The 17,638-nt window shown below is 33.7% G+C and overlaps 2 protein-coding genes across 7 annotated transcripts; one reads left to right on the top strand and one right to left on the bottom strand.

Moving 5' to 3' along the window:
• Positions 1-6,892: 6,892 nt before the first annotated feature.
• On the bottom strand, positions 6,893-13,344 carry LOC148873314 (WAT1-related protein At5g07050-like). Of its 5 annotated transcripts, XR_016099159.1 has the most exons (8): positions 13,034-13,344; positions 12,879-12,941; positions 10,980-11,134; positions 10,816-10,892; positions 10,521-10,679; positions 8,241-8,389; positions 8,005-8,128; positions 6,893-7,246 (listed from the first exon to the last, which is right to left on the bottom strand). XR_016099159.1 is itself a non-coding variant. In XM_088944420.1 (7 exons), exons 1-7 carry the CDS (start codon positions 13,231-13,233, stop codon positions 7,126-7,128), a joined length of 924 nt encoding a protein of 307 aa, XP_088800546.1. In that variant the 5' UTR covers positions 13,234-13,343; the 3' UTR covers positions 6,893-7,125. The 5 variants fall into 5 exon arrangements, 3 of the variants coding, with proteins under 3 accessions (XP_088800546.1, XP_088800537.1, XP_088800558.1); XR_016099158.1 differs by having other exon boundaries at positions 10,816-11,134; positions 13,034-13,343; XM_088944420.1 differs by lacking the exon at positions 8,005-8,128 and having other exon boundaries at positions 13,034-13,343.
• On the top strand, positions 11,919-16,021 carry LOC148873313 (uncharacterized). Of its 2 annotated transcripts, none has more exons than XM_088944447.1 (3): positions 11,919-12,101; positions 14,672-14,799; positions 15,358-16,021. In XM_088944447.1, the coding sequence occupies exons 1-3, from the start codon at positions 12,059-12,061 to the stop codon at positions 15,613-15,615; spliced, it is 429 nt and encodes a 142-aa protein (XP_088800573.1). In that variant the 5' UTR covers positions 11,919-12,058; the 3' UTR covers positions 15,616-16,021. The 2 variants fall into 2 exon arrangements, 1 of the variants encoding a protein (XP_088800573.1); XR_016099166.1 differs by lacking the exon at positions 11,919-12,101 and adding an exon at positions 15,138-15,216 and having other exon boundaries at positions 14,676-14,799; positions 15,358-15,847.
• Positions 16,022-17,638: the final 1,617 nt, after the last annotated feature.

Genomic DNA, 17,638 nt, shown 5'->3' with positions numbered 1-17,638 from the left:
AAATTCAAGTGTCACCTTTTTTTTCTTATCAATAACGGTGAATCGAATTAAGATTATGAAAATTACAAAGTAAGGGAGCTAAACAATCTTAACTCCCGAGTACAACCAGTGAACACCAAAAGTAAAGCAATTACAACACGATCCAAAAAATAGAGTTTCTGTTCACCCCTCGCCTAGCTAGACCATCTGCCAATGCGTTTGCACTTCTCTTTATTTCAATGTCCTTAGTCAGCCACTTAAATTTTCTCTTTTCATTGCTGTAATTCCAGAGCCTAGAGTTATCATCTTTTAGCCAATTCACCATAACCTTAGAATTTCCTTCTATGAACAACTTATTAATACACATGTCCTTGACCTTTTGTACCCCTTCAAGAGCTGCTAGTATCTTAGCCCTCAAGAAATCTTCCACCCCTATTGATCCAACAAACATAGCTAACTGATTCCCTTTTTCATCTCTTATTGTTCCCCCTATTCCAGATGGCCATGGATTACCCATATTGCTGCCATCAAAATTCAGTTTAGTAAAACCGTGAGGTGGAGGAATCCAACAAGAGCTTGAGGCCTTCTTAGCTGAAGCTAATTCTACGATCTCCTTTCAATTTCTTAGCAATTCATCAATTGAGAATTCTACAAACAGGGCCAAAGTTTTAAACCAATATATCACTCTAATATGGATGACCTCCAAAGTTACTTTCAAGCTTCTCTCATTTTTTGAAAAAAATCGGTGAATTTCTCTTTCCAAATAGTCCAATAAACTGCAGCCTAATACATCTCCACATAATCTTAGCCCTGTTTGTACATTCAAAGGGGAGGGTCCACCTGCACCCACACAAATAAGTAAACCATTCCCAAATGACTTTAGTAAATTGACAAGAAATTAGTAAATGATATATACACTCACCATTAACTTTACAGAGGGCACACCAGTGGAGAGACAAACAACTATTGGGTCTTTTTCTGTTGGAAATCCAAGTGTCACCTTGCCGATTCTCAGATTGTAATATTTTGTTTAATTGCAGATATAGTATCAGAATATGGTTTTTAATCCAAATTTCAAATCATTCTAAAATTGAAACTCATAATTTGATTACAGATTTGAATGGCATGACTTCAGTCATCTGACTTGATATTGAAACTCGAGAACATAGGTTCTAAAGGATGGTTGTTATCTCCTAAGCCAATTTCTATGCCATTTCATGAGATATAGAATAATATATCAGATTGGTTGGTCAATACAAATTTTATGAGAATATATTTTTTTACCACAAATGCTTTGAGTTTTCAATGCAACATTGGTTATCATTGTTGCTTTTCGGGAAACTTCAAATTTGGTGTTTCTACTATAAATGTTAATGCCTAGTCAAGTGACTAGTTTTTTAGTCGAAGTGGTTATGTGATGTGATGAGATAGATGATTTCTATCAATACAAAATGTTGTTAAGTATAAGTGGCAATGGTACCAAACACAAGCAAAATGTGTTGAAAAAGGAATGATGATTGTACCATGATTCTTAACCTGCCTTCCTCCCTTTTGAAAATCGAGAGACACATTTTGATGTCCCAAGCCGAGAGCCTCCACCGTAGTATCAAGGCTACCATCATTGTCTTGGCTGCGACCAAAGAGGAAATTTGAGAGGACGTCCAACATGATGTTATATCGATATTATAGCTGCCGGTTAGTCTATGTGTAGAGAACGGTGAGAAGAAAGAAAAATGAAGGAAACTAGAAAAGAAAAAAAAAAAAGAAGAAATCTTTGTATGACTTCTGAATTAGGCTTTGTTTCTCAAGGCAACATGTGCATCCAAATCTGAAAGCTTAAAAGATATAATAAGATCCTCTAATGCGTAGTCTTAGTAGTTAATCTTCAATTGATTGACATCAACCTGCAAATTTAGGGCGTGTTCTACAATGTTGTTGTTGGTTCAAAAAAACAAATCAAAATCAACTTGTTTGAAACTAGATTGTTTCTTAAAACAAAAACTTCAAAAACATGTTCTCAATCGTGTGTGTTTTCTGTTTTCAAAGCTGAAACCAAAAATATGTTTTTTGATTAAATCATACAAGTCCTGTACCAAATAAATTGTTTTTGTTTTAAAAATCAATATTTTGTTGGTTTCAAAAACCTATACTGTTTTTCAAAACAAAACCAATTTGTTTTTCCCTTCTAAAACAAAAACAGAGTTCAAGAACATGTTCTTGTTTTTAGCTGATATGGTGATTTCAAGAACAAATGAAAATAAAAGCATTCATGTTGTAGAACTCCCCCTCAATTGATGAGTTCAAGACTAAGTAATAGTTACACCAAACGTCTTTTTCAGTTGAGAAATCTTCCATTGAAACAAACAATCTGATTTTTACTTTGTTCAAAATAAATGAATCCCACTTCTCAGACTGGAGCAAAACTGGAGATTTGTCTACTATTGTTCCTCCGTTGGTGCTTTGATTGTGAGGTGGTGTTTTAAATCACCCACTTACTGACGATTCAAAGATGCAGGTAACCAGAAATTCAGAAGGGGAAAATACTTAGATTTTCAGATTTTCGCAAGCTTTTCTAAACAGCCGAAGTTATATATAGATGATTATTGCCACTATCTTTTCATATAGCTTTGCATTAGAAAGACCTTTGTTTTTCAATGAAATTCTGGAAAGTTAGAAAAGTTGTTTTAATTCCTTTCGTGCTTTATTTTCTTATACTTCTCGTTGCTTTTGGCTCTAGAAGCTCTTGGCTTTTAAACTAATTCAAAGCTTCAAGATCCGTCTCTTTTATTTATAAATGTACATGTATATCCATCTTTTATATATACAAAGATGTATATAATTAGAAAAAAAGATATTTTATATAAACACAATGGGCTTGGATTGGATCCACCTAAATTGAAGCTTTAGGTGTGACCAAATTATTACACATGTTCTGAATGATATCATGACTTTTGATTGGACTAAAATTTATACCAGAATATTCAAAGAACAAGAAGCCATTTATGACACCTCGCCATCAAGGCCCCATTGGTTTTTTTGTAAGTTATTTAACCGGGTAAATGCAATTACCTGGGTAAGATTTTCTTGGGAAACATTTACCTAGGTAAGTGCATTTACCCATGTTCTTTTATTTCTCAAGTAATTAAGGCAATGACCATTTTATCCATAGAAATCTATTATTAAAATGGGCATTTTTGTTCCATTCAAGTGTTGACAATTTTCCCTCTATGTGGGAAAGTTATTTACCCACCTACGCGATGGGTATTACTTTCCTAGGTAAGTGATACATAGGAAAACAAACTTTCTATGGTCCTCACATTAATTTGAAAAATGAACGTGGGATTCTTAGTCAATGGGAACCAAAATCCCATTGACCAACTTTCTCCCCCTCCAAATCCAAAAAAATAATGCCCCCTAAGTGTAAAATAGTTGACTTGCTAGCATAATTTAAAATTATTATTAAAATAAAGAAAAAGATTAACAACATAATAAAATAAGAAATATGCTATTAATAATTGATTAATAATAATTACTATTTTATCAGTTATTTATTTAATTACAATTATTATCTAATTCTAATTAATATTTAAATATTCTTATTCGTTATTTAATTAATAATTTATAGATATGTTTTTAGTAGAATAATTAATTAATTGTTGCTTTAAATATCTGATCCTAATTATTTAGCTATCTAATTATATACTTATAAATAAAGTATTATTTAGAAATCATTATAATTTCATTTTCTTATCTTATTAATTATATATGTATTATTTAATTATTTAATTATCCATTAATGGCCATTTTATTATATTCTCAATTATTAATAATTATTATTTATTTATTCACTTTTTATTAAATATTATGTAATAATTATCTAATGATAATAATTATTATTATGCATATAAATAATAATTATTATTTACTAATAATTAATAATAAATTCATTAATGATTATGTAATTATTTTTATTTTTTGATATGTTTATATTCATTAATTAAGCATGTAATTAGTTAATTAATTAATTAAATTATTAAATTCTCATTAATTGAAAAGAAATTATGTATTAATTTATAAATAATTAATAATCAATAATTAAATATTATTGATTATTAATAAATTAAATATATAATTAGTATTATTGTACATATTAAAATAATTAGTAGTATTGTACTACTTACAAGTTATGAACCTACTAAAATCATCATTAATTAATTAATGACATAAGTATGAATTATAGTCTCAACTTATCAATTACATAATTACAGAATTATGAGTTAAATTGTTTTAGTTGAGTAATTGATTATTTTAAATATTAATTAATTTTTAAGTGCTCAAATCTTTAAACATATTTAAATACTTATAATTTTTACAACTCAATATTTGGATTTCAGAACAACATTCTTTACATTTAATTTCAAACGCATCCAATCCCCATTGACGTGGACAAGGCAAGGAAGAGGAGAGTACTCCCTTCCCCATGGAGTTGAATTTGGCCTTCCTTATTATAAGGGAAAAGACATAAGTTTAACTATTACTTATATTAAATTCATCCAATTCACTCTTACTAAGTTCTATATTTATCCCCTCTTATTAAATCCTATGTTTACTATATATTAAATAAATGAGCTTTATATTTTTCTTGATTAAAACACCCTACTTTTCAATTTGGTCATTTTCTAGAAAATGTATTTTAAACTATATATAAACCATAGGTATTTAGGATTTTAATAACTGACCTTAAGGCTTTGAGGTCCAAAACTTGGGATTTATATGAAGTATTTTTGTTTTCTCTCATGAATTAGTGTTAATATTTTAAAAAATATGGTTGAATATGTAAAAATGTATTTGAATATATTTGGATATATTTTGATAGGATCATAAAATGTAATTATTTTATTTTTAATTTTTTGAATGAAACAAAAATAAAAGATAAAATGAATATGACATTATAAAAAATGGTGAGGACTGAGGATCCCTATCGGGATGGAGATGGGGAATGACCCCCAGTCCCCACCCTGCCCGGTTGCCATTCCTAGTTTCTTTTGACCGAAATTTTTTTTTTTTTTTTTATTTCATAATTTGATAGGGATCTTATCACATCACCCATTAATGTCTCACAATTGAAATCAATTATTCTATTTTAGCTTATTGATGACCTTGAAATCTGATACTGTATCAATTGATACACTACGATATTTTGAACCTTGGATTAAGAATATGTCATATTTGAATTTTATCAAATATTCGATGAATATGTAAATCATAAATCTGAATTTGATTCATTTACATTAATTAACATTGACCATACGACAGGGCTTGACACCTATAACAAGTAGGGATGTTAAATGGATTGGGTTAAACGATAAACCCAACTCGACTTGACCTTATAAGTTTGGGTTAGGGTCAGGCTTACTTGGGTGTAGTGTTTGGTTAAGGTTTTGATAAATTCAACTTGAGTCGAGTTCAGGTTTTACTGATCTGGCCCACTGGTCATAATACCCCTACATATAATATGAAGCATATTCTTTGCAATTTGGTTTGACTTCTAAACTATAATCTTGATGTTTAGGGTTTTGTTTGGTTTTTCTTCTTTAACTATGGAGGAAGTGACACTCTCAAACCTATTAACCAAATTCCAATTTAAGGGTTGGCTTGGTTCATAGGATCTGGAATCAGAATTTGGTTAGGTGGAATCAAAATCCCATCCTCACTCCTGAAATGGCATTCTCCCCCTCCCTTACGAATAAGAATCAACTCCAACTAATTCTGATTCCGGTTTTGATTTCATTTGAACCAGATGGGAGGAAGAGGCCATTCTGATTTCCTACTTTGATGGATTTTGATTCTGATCCCAATGTAAATTAAAAACGGACATTAAAATAATTACTCTTGGGTTTTCAAAATAATACTATAAAAAAATACATTTCAAAAACTGTGGTTCAGGTTCGTCTCAAGTGCGACCATTGGAGGGTTAAGTTGGGTGGCCGGAAACTGTACAGGTAACCGGTTCCATTTACCCCAAACCCGGTCCCTAGTCTAGTCAATGATCCGTTGGCTCAGGCGGTCGAACCGTTAACCCACTCAACGGTTTTGGCCTTTCTTTATTTTAATTATTTTTTAAATTTTTTGTTAGAATGGGCCATCCGTTTGAACCAGATGGTTAACCATCGGCCTGAAAACTAGTGTCTAGAACGGTTCCAATTCTAGGTCATTTTTAAAACATTGCAGTCAATTTAAGAGGCACGTGATTCCTTTTATAATTTCAAAATGTTTCCCTACATATATTCAGATCTAAGGTCCCATTTGATTTGTGAGAATAGGAGTCTATAATGAGAATCCGAATGGGCCATTCTGATTCCAACTGTTTGGTTGGGGAGAATCGGAATTCCCTTTTCATTCTTGGTGGAATGACATTCCCTCATCTACAAAGGGAGTAGTCATTGCCTCCCCCACCCTTGGGAATTAAATCTCATTCCAGTTTATTTCAATTTATATTTCGATTCCTTTCTGAACCAAACAAACTATAAGAATAGACCATTTCAATTCCAATTTTGAAGGATTTTGATTCCGATTCCAACTACAAACCAAACGGACCCTAAGTATCTATATGATTCAAAGAAAAACTATTAAGTAAATGCACCACTACCAAACCCTCTGGATTGTTTTATCTTGGAAATTCACATGTTTCCAATTTATTATAAGATGCAAATGTGATTTTAAGGTAAGTGATTTATGGTATTACTCAGCGCAACTATTCTTCCTTGTGTCAGTCTATTACTAGTCTAATGCTGCCTCTACAAAACAAATGAGATTCATTTTTTACTTTTTATTTTTACAAAAATTTTAATGTATTGATGCAATCTTCTTCTCCAAAAACAGAGACAAACAAAGAAAAGAAAATTCCATTCCGTGGAGAATATCTTTGGTCCATTAGAAAATATATGGGCCATACATTTGGGATTGTGACGTGCTTAGACCTTTAATATAATTACATATTTACTAATAAAAAACCTTTGATGGAATGTTTCCCTTAAATTCTGCCATAAGTTTACATGATAGGAATTATTTCCACTGATTATTTGCTTGTGTACGTTACAATCCCAATCCCAACTAATTAAGGACAGACAAAAGTTAGAAGGCAAATTATGGAAGAAGAGAAGATGTAATACAGTCGTCCCCTTCCATAGAGCTGTGCGCTTCTTCTTTTGATTTTGACCATAAATATATGTAAAGCCCCAGAACTATCACGATTGATCCAATAACACTGCAAAAAAAAGAAAAGGTTAAAGTTTTAAATATGTTAAGCTGTTTTGTATCCTCATATATGTGCCTATTCTTGGCAAAGATTTCTAGGTATGAATGTGATTGGAAACAAAATGAACTAAAGGTCTCTGGACAGGGGAAAGCAAGCATTGTACGTAATTGCACTAAAAAAGTGTTTCAAATTGTAGTTGGCTCAGTTTGGAAAGATTGCAAATGTAAATTTATACAATGCAAATACTAGGTTTAGTAATATTGTATATAAGATTTTGCAATATTGTATGTATTTGTATTTATACTCTTTCCGAAGTTTGTTTGCCCTGAACGTATAAGAGGGCAAATAGGCTGGGTGTAAACTCTGGTATACTTTTGCCTTAGACTTGATTTTGTTTCATTTGTTTGTGAGAACAAAAAAATATGTGTTGTTTGGGAGTGAAGTAAGAAGCAGGATGATGCAGTCCCCACTTTATGTGAGAGAGAATTGATAGAAGGAAGGAGGTGGTGCAAATGAGACAAAATCTGCACTGTTGCTAGTGATCAGTGCAAATGAGATAAAAAGTATACATTTTATATTAGATAGAAATGCAAACCATAATAAATATAAACAAACGGATGCAAAACTGAATCGGTGCAAAATTTCTATCTGATTCAGATTTGCAGTACTGCATAAACACCTATGTACTAGAGGAAGAAGGAAGGCATAAACAGAATCTATTTATGACTGGCTAAGGGTGTAGATGAGAAGTCAAGTTTAACAATAACCTGAGGTAGTCCTACTTTGGTCTGCCCATTGGTTTCAACTTGTAGCTCTGTGTAAATGCTAACAAAATAGGGTTGATTCTGGTCTTCAAATTTACTATTTCAGATGGACCAAGAGACACTGTGTCTGAGACCTCAACGAAAATGCCTGAATTAAAGAACAAAATAAAGAGTACCCAAAACAAAAGTACTTCCCAGACATGGAGTTGAATGCTCGAGTTAAAGAAAAGGGAAATTACCTTCCAAGGTACAAAGTGGACCCCAAAATTTTCTCCATGATAGCTGCGAAAACGAAGGTTAGCGGTGTAAATGCAGCAACAAAAATTGGTCCCTTGATAGACGTTGCCCATGTTAACAAGGCGCAAGTCAGCCCGCTGTTTAAAACTCCCTGTATCACGTACAATCAAATAAACCATATTCTGGTCACCACTTGAATATTTTAGTTTGCTGATGTACACTGGAACTTGATCTCAATGCACGTAAAGCCTAAGTGCCTGATATTTGATTGCTTCAGCATATGCCCTGATTTTGCTACATCTGGATCCAGTGCAATCAAATGGACGCAGGTGTTTTAGGGCTCATTTGGGAGGGCTTAGTTTTATAATTAGTGCCTCACTGGGAGGGCTGAAGTGCAGTATAACTTATTGCTGGACAGCTATGTTTGGTGAAAAATCCAGGAGCCGAGGTGGCTGTCGGTCAGCCGGTTGAAGGTTTGTCCGGTTTTATTATTTCTCTAACTTCTTTCGAAGCTAAACCACTTGTCAATAAGCATGGATTATGTCATTTATGCAGCTGAACCAGCCTAATTGAACCAAAGCTTTATTTTCAGCACTCAGGCCCCATATGGGCCCGTATTTAGGATTATCAATAGACTGGTTTTGGGGTTGGACCCCGCCCAAATTGATTTTGATTTAGATGGATTAAACGGACCCATAAGACACATTGAATTGGACCAGTCCGGTTCAAAGTATTTATTGGATTGGATTGGACTTGGTCCATCTGTAAGGGATTTTCTATATATTGAGTTGAGTTGGATTGAGTCAATCATATCCGGTCTATTGATAGAAGATAAAAATACAGGTGTCAATGGACAAAGTTTAGGTTGGAATTAATCTAAATTGAGATCAATTTGAAATGATCGAGTGGTCCAGACATTGAATTGGATTAGACTGCTCCAAAATGATCCTGAATATTCACTGGATTGGATTGGATGTGGACTATTTGTAATGGTCTCATATTGGACTGAATCAGATTGGACTAAAATTGGTCCTATTGACACCCTACCGGTATTTTCTTTGATTCAGTTGATTTTAACAAGCTACCAAAAGAGGCTTGTCCCGATAGCTGCCTAAATGACTGTATGACCGTAGGAAGACAATTTGTTCTCAATCACAAATATAATTTTATTTGGAATAAATAGACTGCAGTTCATCTCACAGTCTTCTCCTATTCTACTAATAGCCCTATATAAACAGTATCGTGTCTGTGAATTTGACATCAATCCACGATTCATCCCACCTCTACGGTAGAGTTAAGATTTCTGAGGGTGAACTGAACTATAAAAAACCCTTTGATTTGACGGAAAATAAGAAAAATATAAAAGGTTGAAAGAAAATTAAGGAATTTCACAAACCAAACAAGGCTTTAAGGATTTCTATGGATGTACTACGTTGCTACCCAAGCTTCCGTAGTGTTTTACATCAATCTCAAAAGTAAAAAATGTGAATGGAATCTTTTTAAGTTCACATCTTAATTATTGAAGCTATACACTATGGCAGAAGAGGCTGAACAAACTGTATCAAAATCTTAGTAATCAGAACCACATGGGAAGGAAATCACGTGACCCATTTGTTCAAATTAATCAACTTTATAACTACCAAGTTTTTAGTCATGGATTAAATCTTCTAATGTAGAATAATTGGCAAAGAATTTTTTTCTTTGTTCTTATTTTTGTTTTTCTATTTTGAAACTTTTCGTCTATGAGTCAGACTGATTTTTCTTTGAAGGTAGGTCTGACTGACAGATAGATAGACAGATGTAAGTAAAAATTTTGAGTGACCATTAGAAAAAAAAACGGAGCAAATGTACCAGGACAATCATGCTTTGTAGTCAATCAAGGTGTCGAAGAAGACACGTTAGTTAAGTACAATGAGTGAGTACATAATACCATGTGATATATGTCCCAATTAATATGTCTTTCATTCAAATGTTTTTGTTCGTTAGACAGAAACTATTTATTATTTTATTATTTTTATTAAAATAATTAAAAATAAAAAATAATGAAAAAGAAAAATGTAAATGAGTTCCAACTCCCAATACGTTTAGATTTTCATTATTTTGACAAAAATAATAAAATAATGGATAATTTCTATTTAATAAAACAAAAACGTTTGAATGAAAGACACATTAACTGAAACATGTGTCATACCTAATGTGCCTATTACATCTAGACCCAATCAGCCTTTTTTATTCAAAATATGGTTAAAACTAGCTATCAACTCGGAAAGATCAGTACTTACTCCAAAGACTATGCTTAAGAGCTCTAAATCCCATTTCAGCTTCCAATCTGATGCTTCACGGCTTAGAATTGAAGCCACTGCACTTGTTTGTAATGTTCCAAAGAAGAACATGATTGCAGTCAGCGAGAACTCAGCTGGATATATTTCCAAAATGGGCCTCTGCAAATGCAAGCTACCATCACGAGAGAGAGAGAGAGAGAGAGAGAGAGAAAGAGAGAGAGAGAGAGAGAGAGAGAGAGAGAGAGAGAGGAGTTCTACTGTTCTACTTTAATTAGCTGGTGTATTAAAGACTCACCAACATCGAAATCCATGCACTGTAGGAAAGGATGCCAAAAACAGCCATAAAGAAGCCAAGCAACCAAGTACCCAAAGCTGAAGTAAGAAGAGAAACAGATGATCCACGCCATAGAATGAGGGTGAGTGCCCCAGAAACAGATAAAAGGGTTCCAAAGATCTTGCCTCTACCCCACCATCTGTTGAGTTCAAGTGCTTCTTGCCTTGAGATTACAGACAAGATGTATGTGAACACAGGTACCAAGTTGAAAACTGAAGCTTCTATTGTGCTGGATATGAAGTTTAAGCATCCCACTAGAAGGTTTTGTGGAATTGTTATCCTACATAGTACAAAGAGAATGAGTTCTAGGAAATTAGAAAATTAAAGAATAACCTTTCTAGGAAAACTAACTTGAAGAAATTTGTCTTCTAATTTCACTCTAACTCCAACATAATGAACAAGTATTATTCATCCACATTCTTCCATAAAATTGGGAAGAATCAATTTCTATATGTCCTTAACTTTTAATTTTGAAGAAATTTGTCTTCTAATTTCACTCTAACTCCACCTTTTTTCTCTCTGTGATTCTCTTCTCAACTGTTTATTGGATCTTTCTTTTTTGGTGAGAAAAATGTTATTTGATCTGTTCTGACAAAATTTTCAAGAATTTGAGAAAAACTTTTCTTAAACTATTGACAAGAGACCAGGGGTATCATATATCTTCATTAATTCGTTGCACCCTCCCTACCTTAGGCTGCCATTTGGGATCAGGCCTGGGAGGGCGACACCCCAATTTAGGGCTGGTTTGAGAGTGCTGAAGCTTTTGTCGAACTACTTTTAATGAGAGAAACTACTAAAGGAAGTTCCAATAGAAAAACCATCGTTTTGGCTAGAAAAGAGCAAATTTCGACTTTCTTGTAATTTCACCCAACATTGCTTATAGATTCTTCAGGTGGGGTCTACCTTGCAAAGCCAAAAGACATAGGAAAGCCCTCCCAAATGGGTTTCTTAGGATCTGTTTGTTTACTGAGAAAGGGATGATAATAGAGAATATTCCCGAATGATTCTCCTTTTCCTGTGTTTGTTTGTTTGTATACAGCGTTTTGGATGAGAAACAAGAGGGGTGCGGGATCCCAAAATAAAGTGAGTGGGATTGCACCAAAACAGTGCGACCCCGGTGGGTAAAGAAAAAGCTAAGAAAATTTATCAGGCTTTGTCAGAGCAAGAAATCGACAGTCTCCTCTCCCTTTGAAGTAGCAATCTAATGATCGAATCTTCGGCAGCTTCTCTGACCATCTCTCTAAAAGGTAACACAAGATCCACGAATATCTCTCTCTAGCGATTCTGTTCTACCCTTTTTGTTTTTTATTTTTTCAGTCCATGATTCCTTCTTCCCCAACCCCATGTTTTTCCCCTGAATGGCTGGAAGCTCAGTCATTTTCTTTATTATCTCCAGCAAAGGTTTTGCTAAAATGAAACACCACTCTCTCCAAGAGCATGCATTTATGTCCAAATCTGACATTTTAACATCACTTGTGTAAATCACTGAGAGTGTGAGGTTCTAAACTTCGAATTCAGTATATTTTCTTTCTTTCATTACTCACTCTTTTTCTCTCTCATTTTGGGAGGGATGAAGCTTTGGTTGACTTGTTTTCATTGAGCTGCTTTATAGAAAGCATACTATATACTAATTAATGGACATGGAAAGCCGTTAATCTAGCTTTCGATAAATGGCTGTTTTTGGTTTTTCACCAGAGCGTACTGCTGGTAGAATTCACAGCTCAAACAAACTACAAGCAATGTTGCCGACGCCTATTTCTCCCTCACAATTCTAGATTCCATAGCTGACTACGTGATGGGTTTAACGGTTTCTGTCTGATTTGATTGTTTCGACTTAATTAAACAAAAAATAATAAAAAAAAGCACATGGTATAGTACATTTTAAAACCTCGACCTTTGTATATATCGGAATAATCGTATTGTACATTTTTGACAAGTGCAATGCCTAGCTAAAAACTGTTTTCACTTCCTCGCGGTTCTCAATTCTGATGGTCTGAGAGAGAGAGAGAGAGAGAGAGAGTTACCCCGCAAAAGCAAGTAAGAAAATCCACATTGCAATTGATTTTGTAAAGGGAGGTCTAGTCCTTCTGAAATGATCAACATCTCATCTCGTTAATTAGATCAGTGAAACTTCAATTCAAAAACTAATTAAATTCACTCCTCAATTAACTGCATTTACCTTTCAAGGAAAAATGCCAAGACTGCCATGAAAACGGTGGCTAATACGAATTGATAGACAAGATATACACTGGAGCTTATTCCATCTACCACAATAACCTTGCTTAAGACGATATAACCTGCAGCTATTAGCTGAACAAAGATCATAATAGCATGTGGACCTATCTTTGTGGCACAATTCTTCAGAGACGAAGCCAACATCTTTGCTCACTCTTCTAACTCCACAAGCGGGGAGTTCAAGAGCTAGTGATAGTTTTTTAGTTCCTACAATTAATTCTTCATCACTCACCATACTGCGGGGGTGAAGAACTAGCAAACGGTAGTTTATATTGTTGATGGCAGCTAGGAATGGCCGTTAGGTAATCTGATTTTCTATTTTGACCGTTAGGTTCTTCCTCTTTCCACAAGAATGCTTTGGTTTACACACGGTTTGAAGTTTGAACAGCCAACCGTCCAACATTGATTAGAGGCACTCCGGATCCAGTGCGTAAAATCCCTTCGAGTCCACTAATCCAATGCTCCACTGGCCATTACCTACGACCCGTTGAAGCTTTATATATAAATGATAAATAAAAATAAAAATAAAATTGTTAAGTTATACAATTTTTTAAAATAAAAGGCTAATACTGACAAAATTCTAAAACATTCTGTTATCAGACTCGGACTTTGCTCCCCTGACCCAACCATTAACCTTTCGTTGTTATACAATTTTAACGGCAACTGCAATGGTGTTCTTCCCATCTTCCTTCTCTACTTTTGTTTGTTTAATTATAGAAATCAGAGTTTTTGGTTTGAATTCAATGTATTATTGAGTGATGTTCCACCGATATATATATATATATAGAGTTGATACAGAGAATAAGGATAACAGGGGATAAATACAGTAATTAAGTAGAGATTAGAATAGGATAAATGCAAGGATAACAGGGGATAAATACAAGGTGTTGTGGGTTTATCCTCTAGTGGAGCCATGTACTCCACGTTGGTCAACATTAATCAACAAAACCTCACCACCACCTTTTTCAATTCATCCATTACCCATTTTAATCACAGAAAGATCAATCCTCATATGCCGCAAATATCTCCGGCACCGATACGAGCTCCTGCCATGAATCTGATCCAAGAATTCTTTATTGGGTCTCCCGTGCCATCATTCGAATTGTTGATGATTTATGTTATCCTAATATTTAGGAGTTTGTTTCAGTTTGTTATTCACGTATTATTTTACCCAAGCAGTCTACCTTCTTTGCCAAAAAAGGAAGAATACGTGGTTGGACAAAACATTCAATGCTTGGTTAGTATAATTGAACATCTTCATTTCGATATAGTTATCTACTTTTGTTAATAATTATAATTTTAATATAAATATTTCTACTGTATATAAATAATTGAAATGAAGATAGATATAGATAAAGCGAATGAATTTTAGACAAATTAATGGAGTTAATAACATAATTAATAAAGAGAAATAATTAAAAAAAGGGTGAATTTGTTATTGACTAACTCTACCCTTATTATTTAAAAATTAATTAACTGTATTCTTACTGTTATAATTGACTAAATGTACTGGAAAAGGTAAAATGCCAGTTATACTCCAATGCAAAATTACATATTTATCCCTATTTTTCACTTAACTCAGTTCCCACTCAGAAGGCTGCCATCGTCACCGGCGGCGGTCGCTACAAATACCGAACGGCGGAGGTCTGGCGGAAGTCGACTCCAGCCGACGACAAATGCCGCTCCATCACGGACTTCCGCCGGAGGTCGGTGAGTTTTTTGCTCCTCTGTTCTTTCTTTCAAAGTCGTTTCTTCCTTTATATCTAATCTCTCCTTCTCGTCCACCAAACCACAACCAAAGCAAAAGAAACGTATGGCAATGGCGATTGTTGAGAGAGGGATTCCTTGTCGAATCTGTTCCTCTCCCGTCTTCCCCTTTTCACTGCCCTACAGAAACGAATTAATAAATGGCACCCAGATTTTGTCATAGCTCCAGGCTTCCAGTTTCAGATCTGGTAGAGCGAAAAAGAAAGGAGCTCTTCTTTAACCAATCCTCGCTTAGTTTTCCCAGTTTTTTTTCGATTCTTAAGCTATACAATTTCTTTCAGATCGAATCTATAAACCCAGTCGATCAGATCAGAAGCTCATTCGGAAAATAGGGTTGTCGATTTTTTTAAGTTTTAGCAGGTTCGTTTTATTATATCACAAGAGTGTGTTTGCTTCGGTCTGGTTTTCGGTTTTTCGGGAGAGACGAACTTGTGGTGTCTCCGGGCCCTGGGAAGTAAAAATCTTACTGTGATGATCTTTCTTGCTGGATCTCTTCCGCAGTATCTGCCTCTCAGTGGAGTTGCGACCAGCGTTGTTGTTTATGTTCGAGGCATTGACATTGTCGATCGGTTTGTTGTTGACATTATGGTTGTCGTACTTGTGGGTGGCTACGGAGGCAATCACAGGATCAGCTACGATGGTGTTGGGACAAAAAGACAGCTCGTAATGGCGTTGAAAAAACATGCCACCATCGTTGCCATCGTCTTGGATGTTGCTGCAACAGTTAATAAAGAAAGGAGGAAAGTTGAACAAAGATGAGGGAGTAGTCTCCTGTTTGGAGTTAAAAGTCACCGGTCAAGTTTCTCCACTCCCCCAACATGGCATGGTCGGTGAACGAGACGGCGTTACCAGTAACACTGTTGAAGGAAGCAGGAAACATCTGCACCTCCTCCAGTTTGTACGGACGAACGTGGCTAAGGATCGATTTCTCTGTTTCAAGTTGATTAATCCTATAAAACAAAGCCACTTGGATGTGGCATCTCATGCACCATAATCCATTGTATAGAGAGTGCCTTCTCCCTTCTCTGCCGAGTTAACTTTCGGTATTTGCAGCAACCGCCGTCGGTGACGATGGTGATGGATTGAGTTAAGTTTAAAACAGGGATAAAAATGTAATTTTATATAAGGGTGTAATGGGTAATTTAACTTTTTCATTCATATTTAACGGTTAAGGATACATTTGGTTAATTTTCAAACAATAAGGATAGAGTTAGTCAATTAACTAAACCATAAAGTTAGTTTAAGAAATTTAAACGTAAGAAAGAAGAGAAAAAGTTAATGAAGATCAGTTAATGAAATGAGATAAATGTCTTTAAAAAACAACCGAAAATAAGGAAAGTACAACTTTGCACATTCCATTTTTATATATAATATAGATGGGGCTCACATGGATGTGAATGTGATTAATAACTTTTTTAATTTTTTGGAAAGGAAAAGAAGAATCATTAATCAAGCAGAAGTATTACAAGCTAACTGTTCAAACCAGACGGTGAGAGTAGCAATTCTATTATTTTTCCCTTTGAGTAATAGCATCCATCATTAGCAAAAAAAAATAAAAGTTGCCCTTCAAGCAAGTTCAAATTATCATTCAATTTTTCCTGACATAACCAAAAACATAATTCTCATAGCAATTTGTGAATTTGAAACCACCACCATCTTCTCCCAACTCCCATGGTTTTGCTTCCAAGGGACTATCCACACTACCTATATTTCCTCTTGCAGCCATAAAAAAGGATTTCCTACCATCCAAAACACAAACCATAGAAACCTGTCTAAAGAATTTTTTAACACACTTCCATCACATTGCAAAATTTTAAAACCTTGTGCTAAAAAATTCCAAATTAATCAACCAGATAAGAACATTAGTGCCCTTCACATCAGTATTGACAAAAAAAAAAAAAAAACATTTACATTCATTGATTTTCCTAACAAGTGCTGTAGGGGAGGGGTTAGAATTATCAAAATATTTTTCATTTCTAGCCTACTCAAAAAAATACCATTCTGCAAACAACCAACATAATAACTCACCTAGCCAAGAACTATTAATCACACCCAAGGTTCAAAGTATTGGAAAGGCAATTTTAAGAGACTTATCAAGATACGCTTTCGATACACATATCTATTAGAGAAAAATTAAGATACACATGAAAACACTATAAATACTCAATAAATCATAAAAACACATCAATAATATTAAATATGAGGCCTTAATAAGATATGCATACATTAAATTAGTATATTTTAATGGAAATTATGAAAAAATAAATTATAGTCAATTATAATTTTCATAAAAAAACTTATGTTTAAGTATAATTTATAAATTATAATTCTTAAATTTTAAGGGACGAGAAAGGCCCAATTATCCTATTCAACCATAAAATATGTATTGGCACAAGTTCTATGCAAAAATATAGTTAATAATTGTTTCTTATTTAAATAATTACTATCTATCTTTTAATTTCAAAAATTACAAAAAATCAATAATAAATAAATATTGTACAATATATTCAAAAAATAATTATTGAAGAATAAATTTAAATTGATTTCTGGATATGATAGATTATCTATAGGTCTACAATATAGATATTCAATCCATATGATTAGATCATAAAAATACAATATTCTAACAAACATAAAACATAAAAAATAACTAATTAAATAAGAAACTTTAATTGCTCTATGGATATGATAGATCATGCATGCATAGATTTAAAATACATTGTCTTTATGGGTAAATAAAAGATACATTATTCAATTTTTTATTTTTTATTTTTCTAAATTT

The sequence above is a fragment of the Nelumbo lutea genome, chromosome 1, assembly GCF_056320005.1.
Source record: "Nelumbo lutea isolate HS-2025 chromosome 1, American lotus-T2T, whole genome shotgun sequence".
Classification (NCBI taxonomy): Eukaryota; Viridiplantae; Streptophyta; class Magnoliopsida; order Proteales; family Nelumbonaceae; genus Nelumbo; species Nelumbo lutea.
This window is presented reverse-complemented; position numbering and strand designations above follow the sequence as displayed.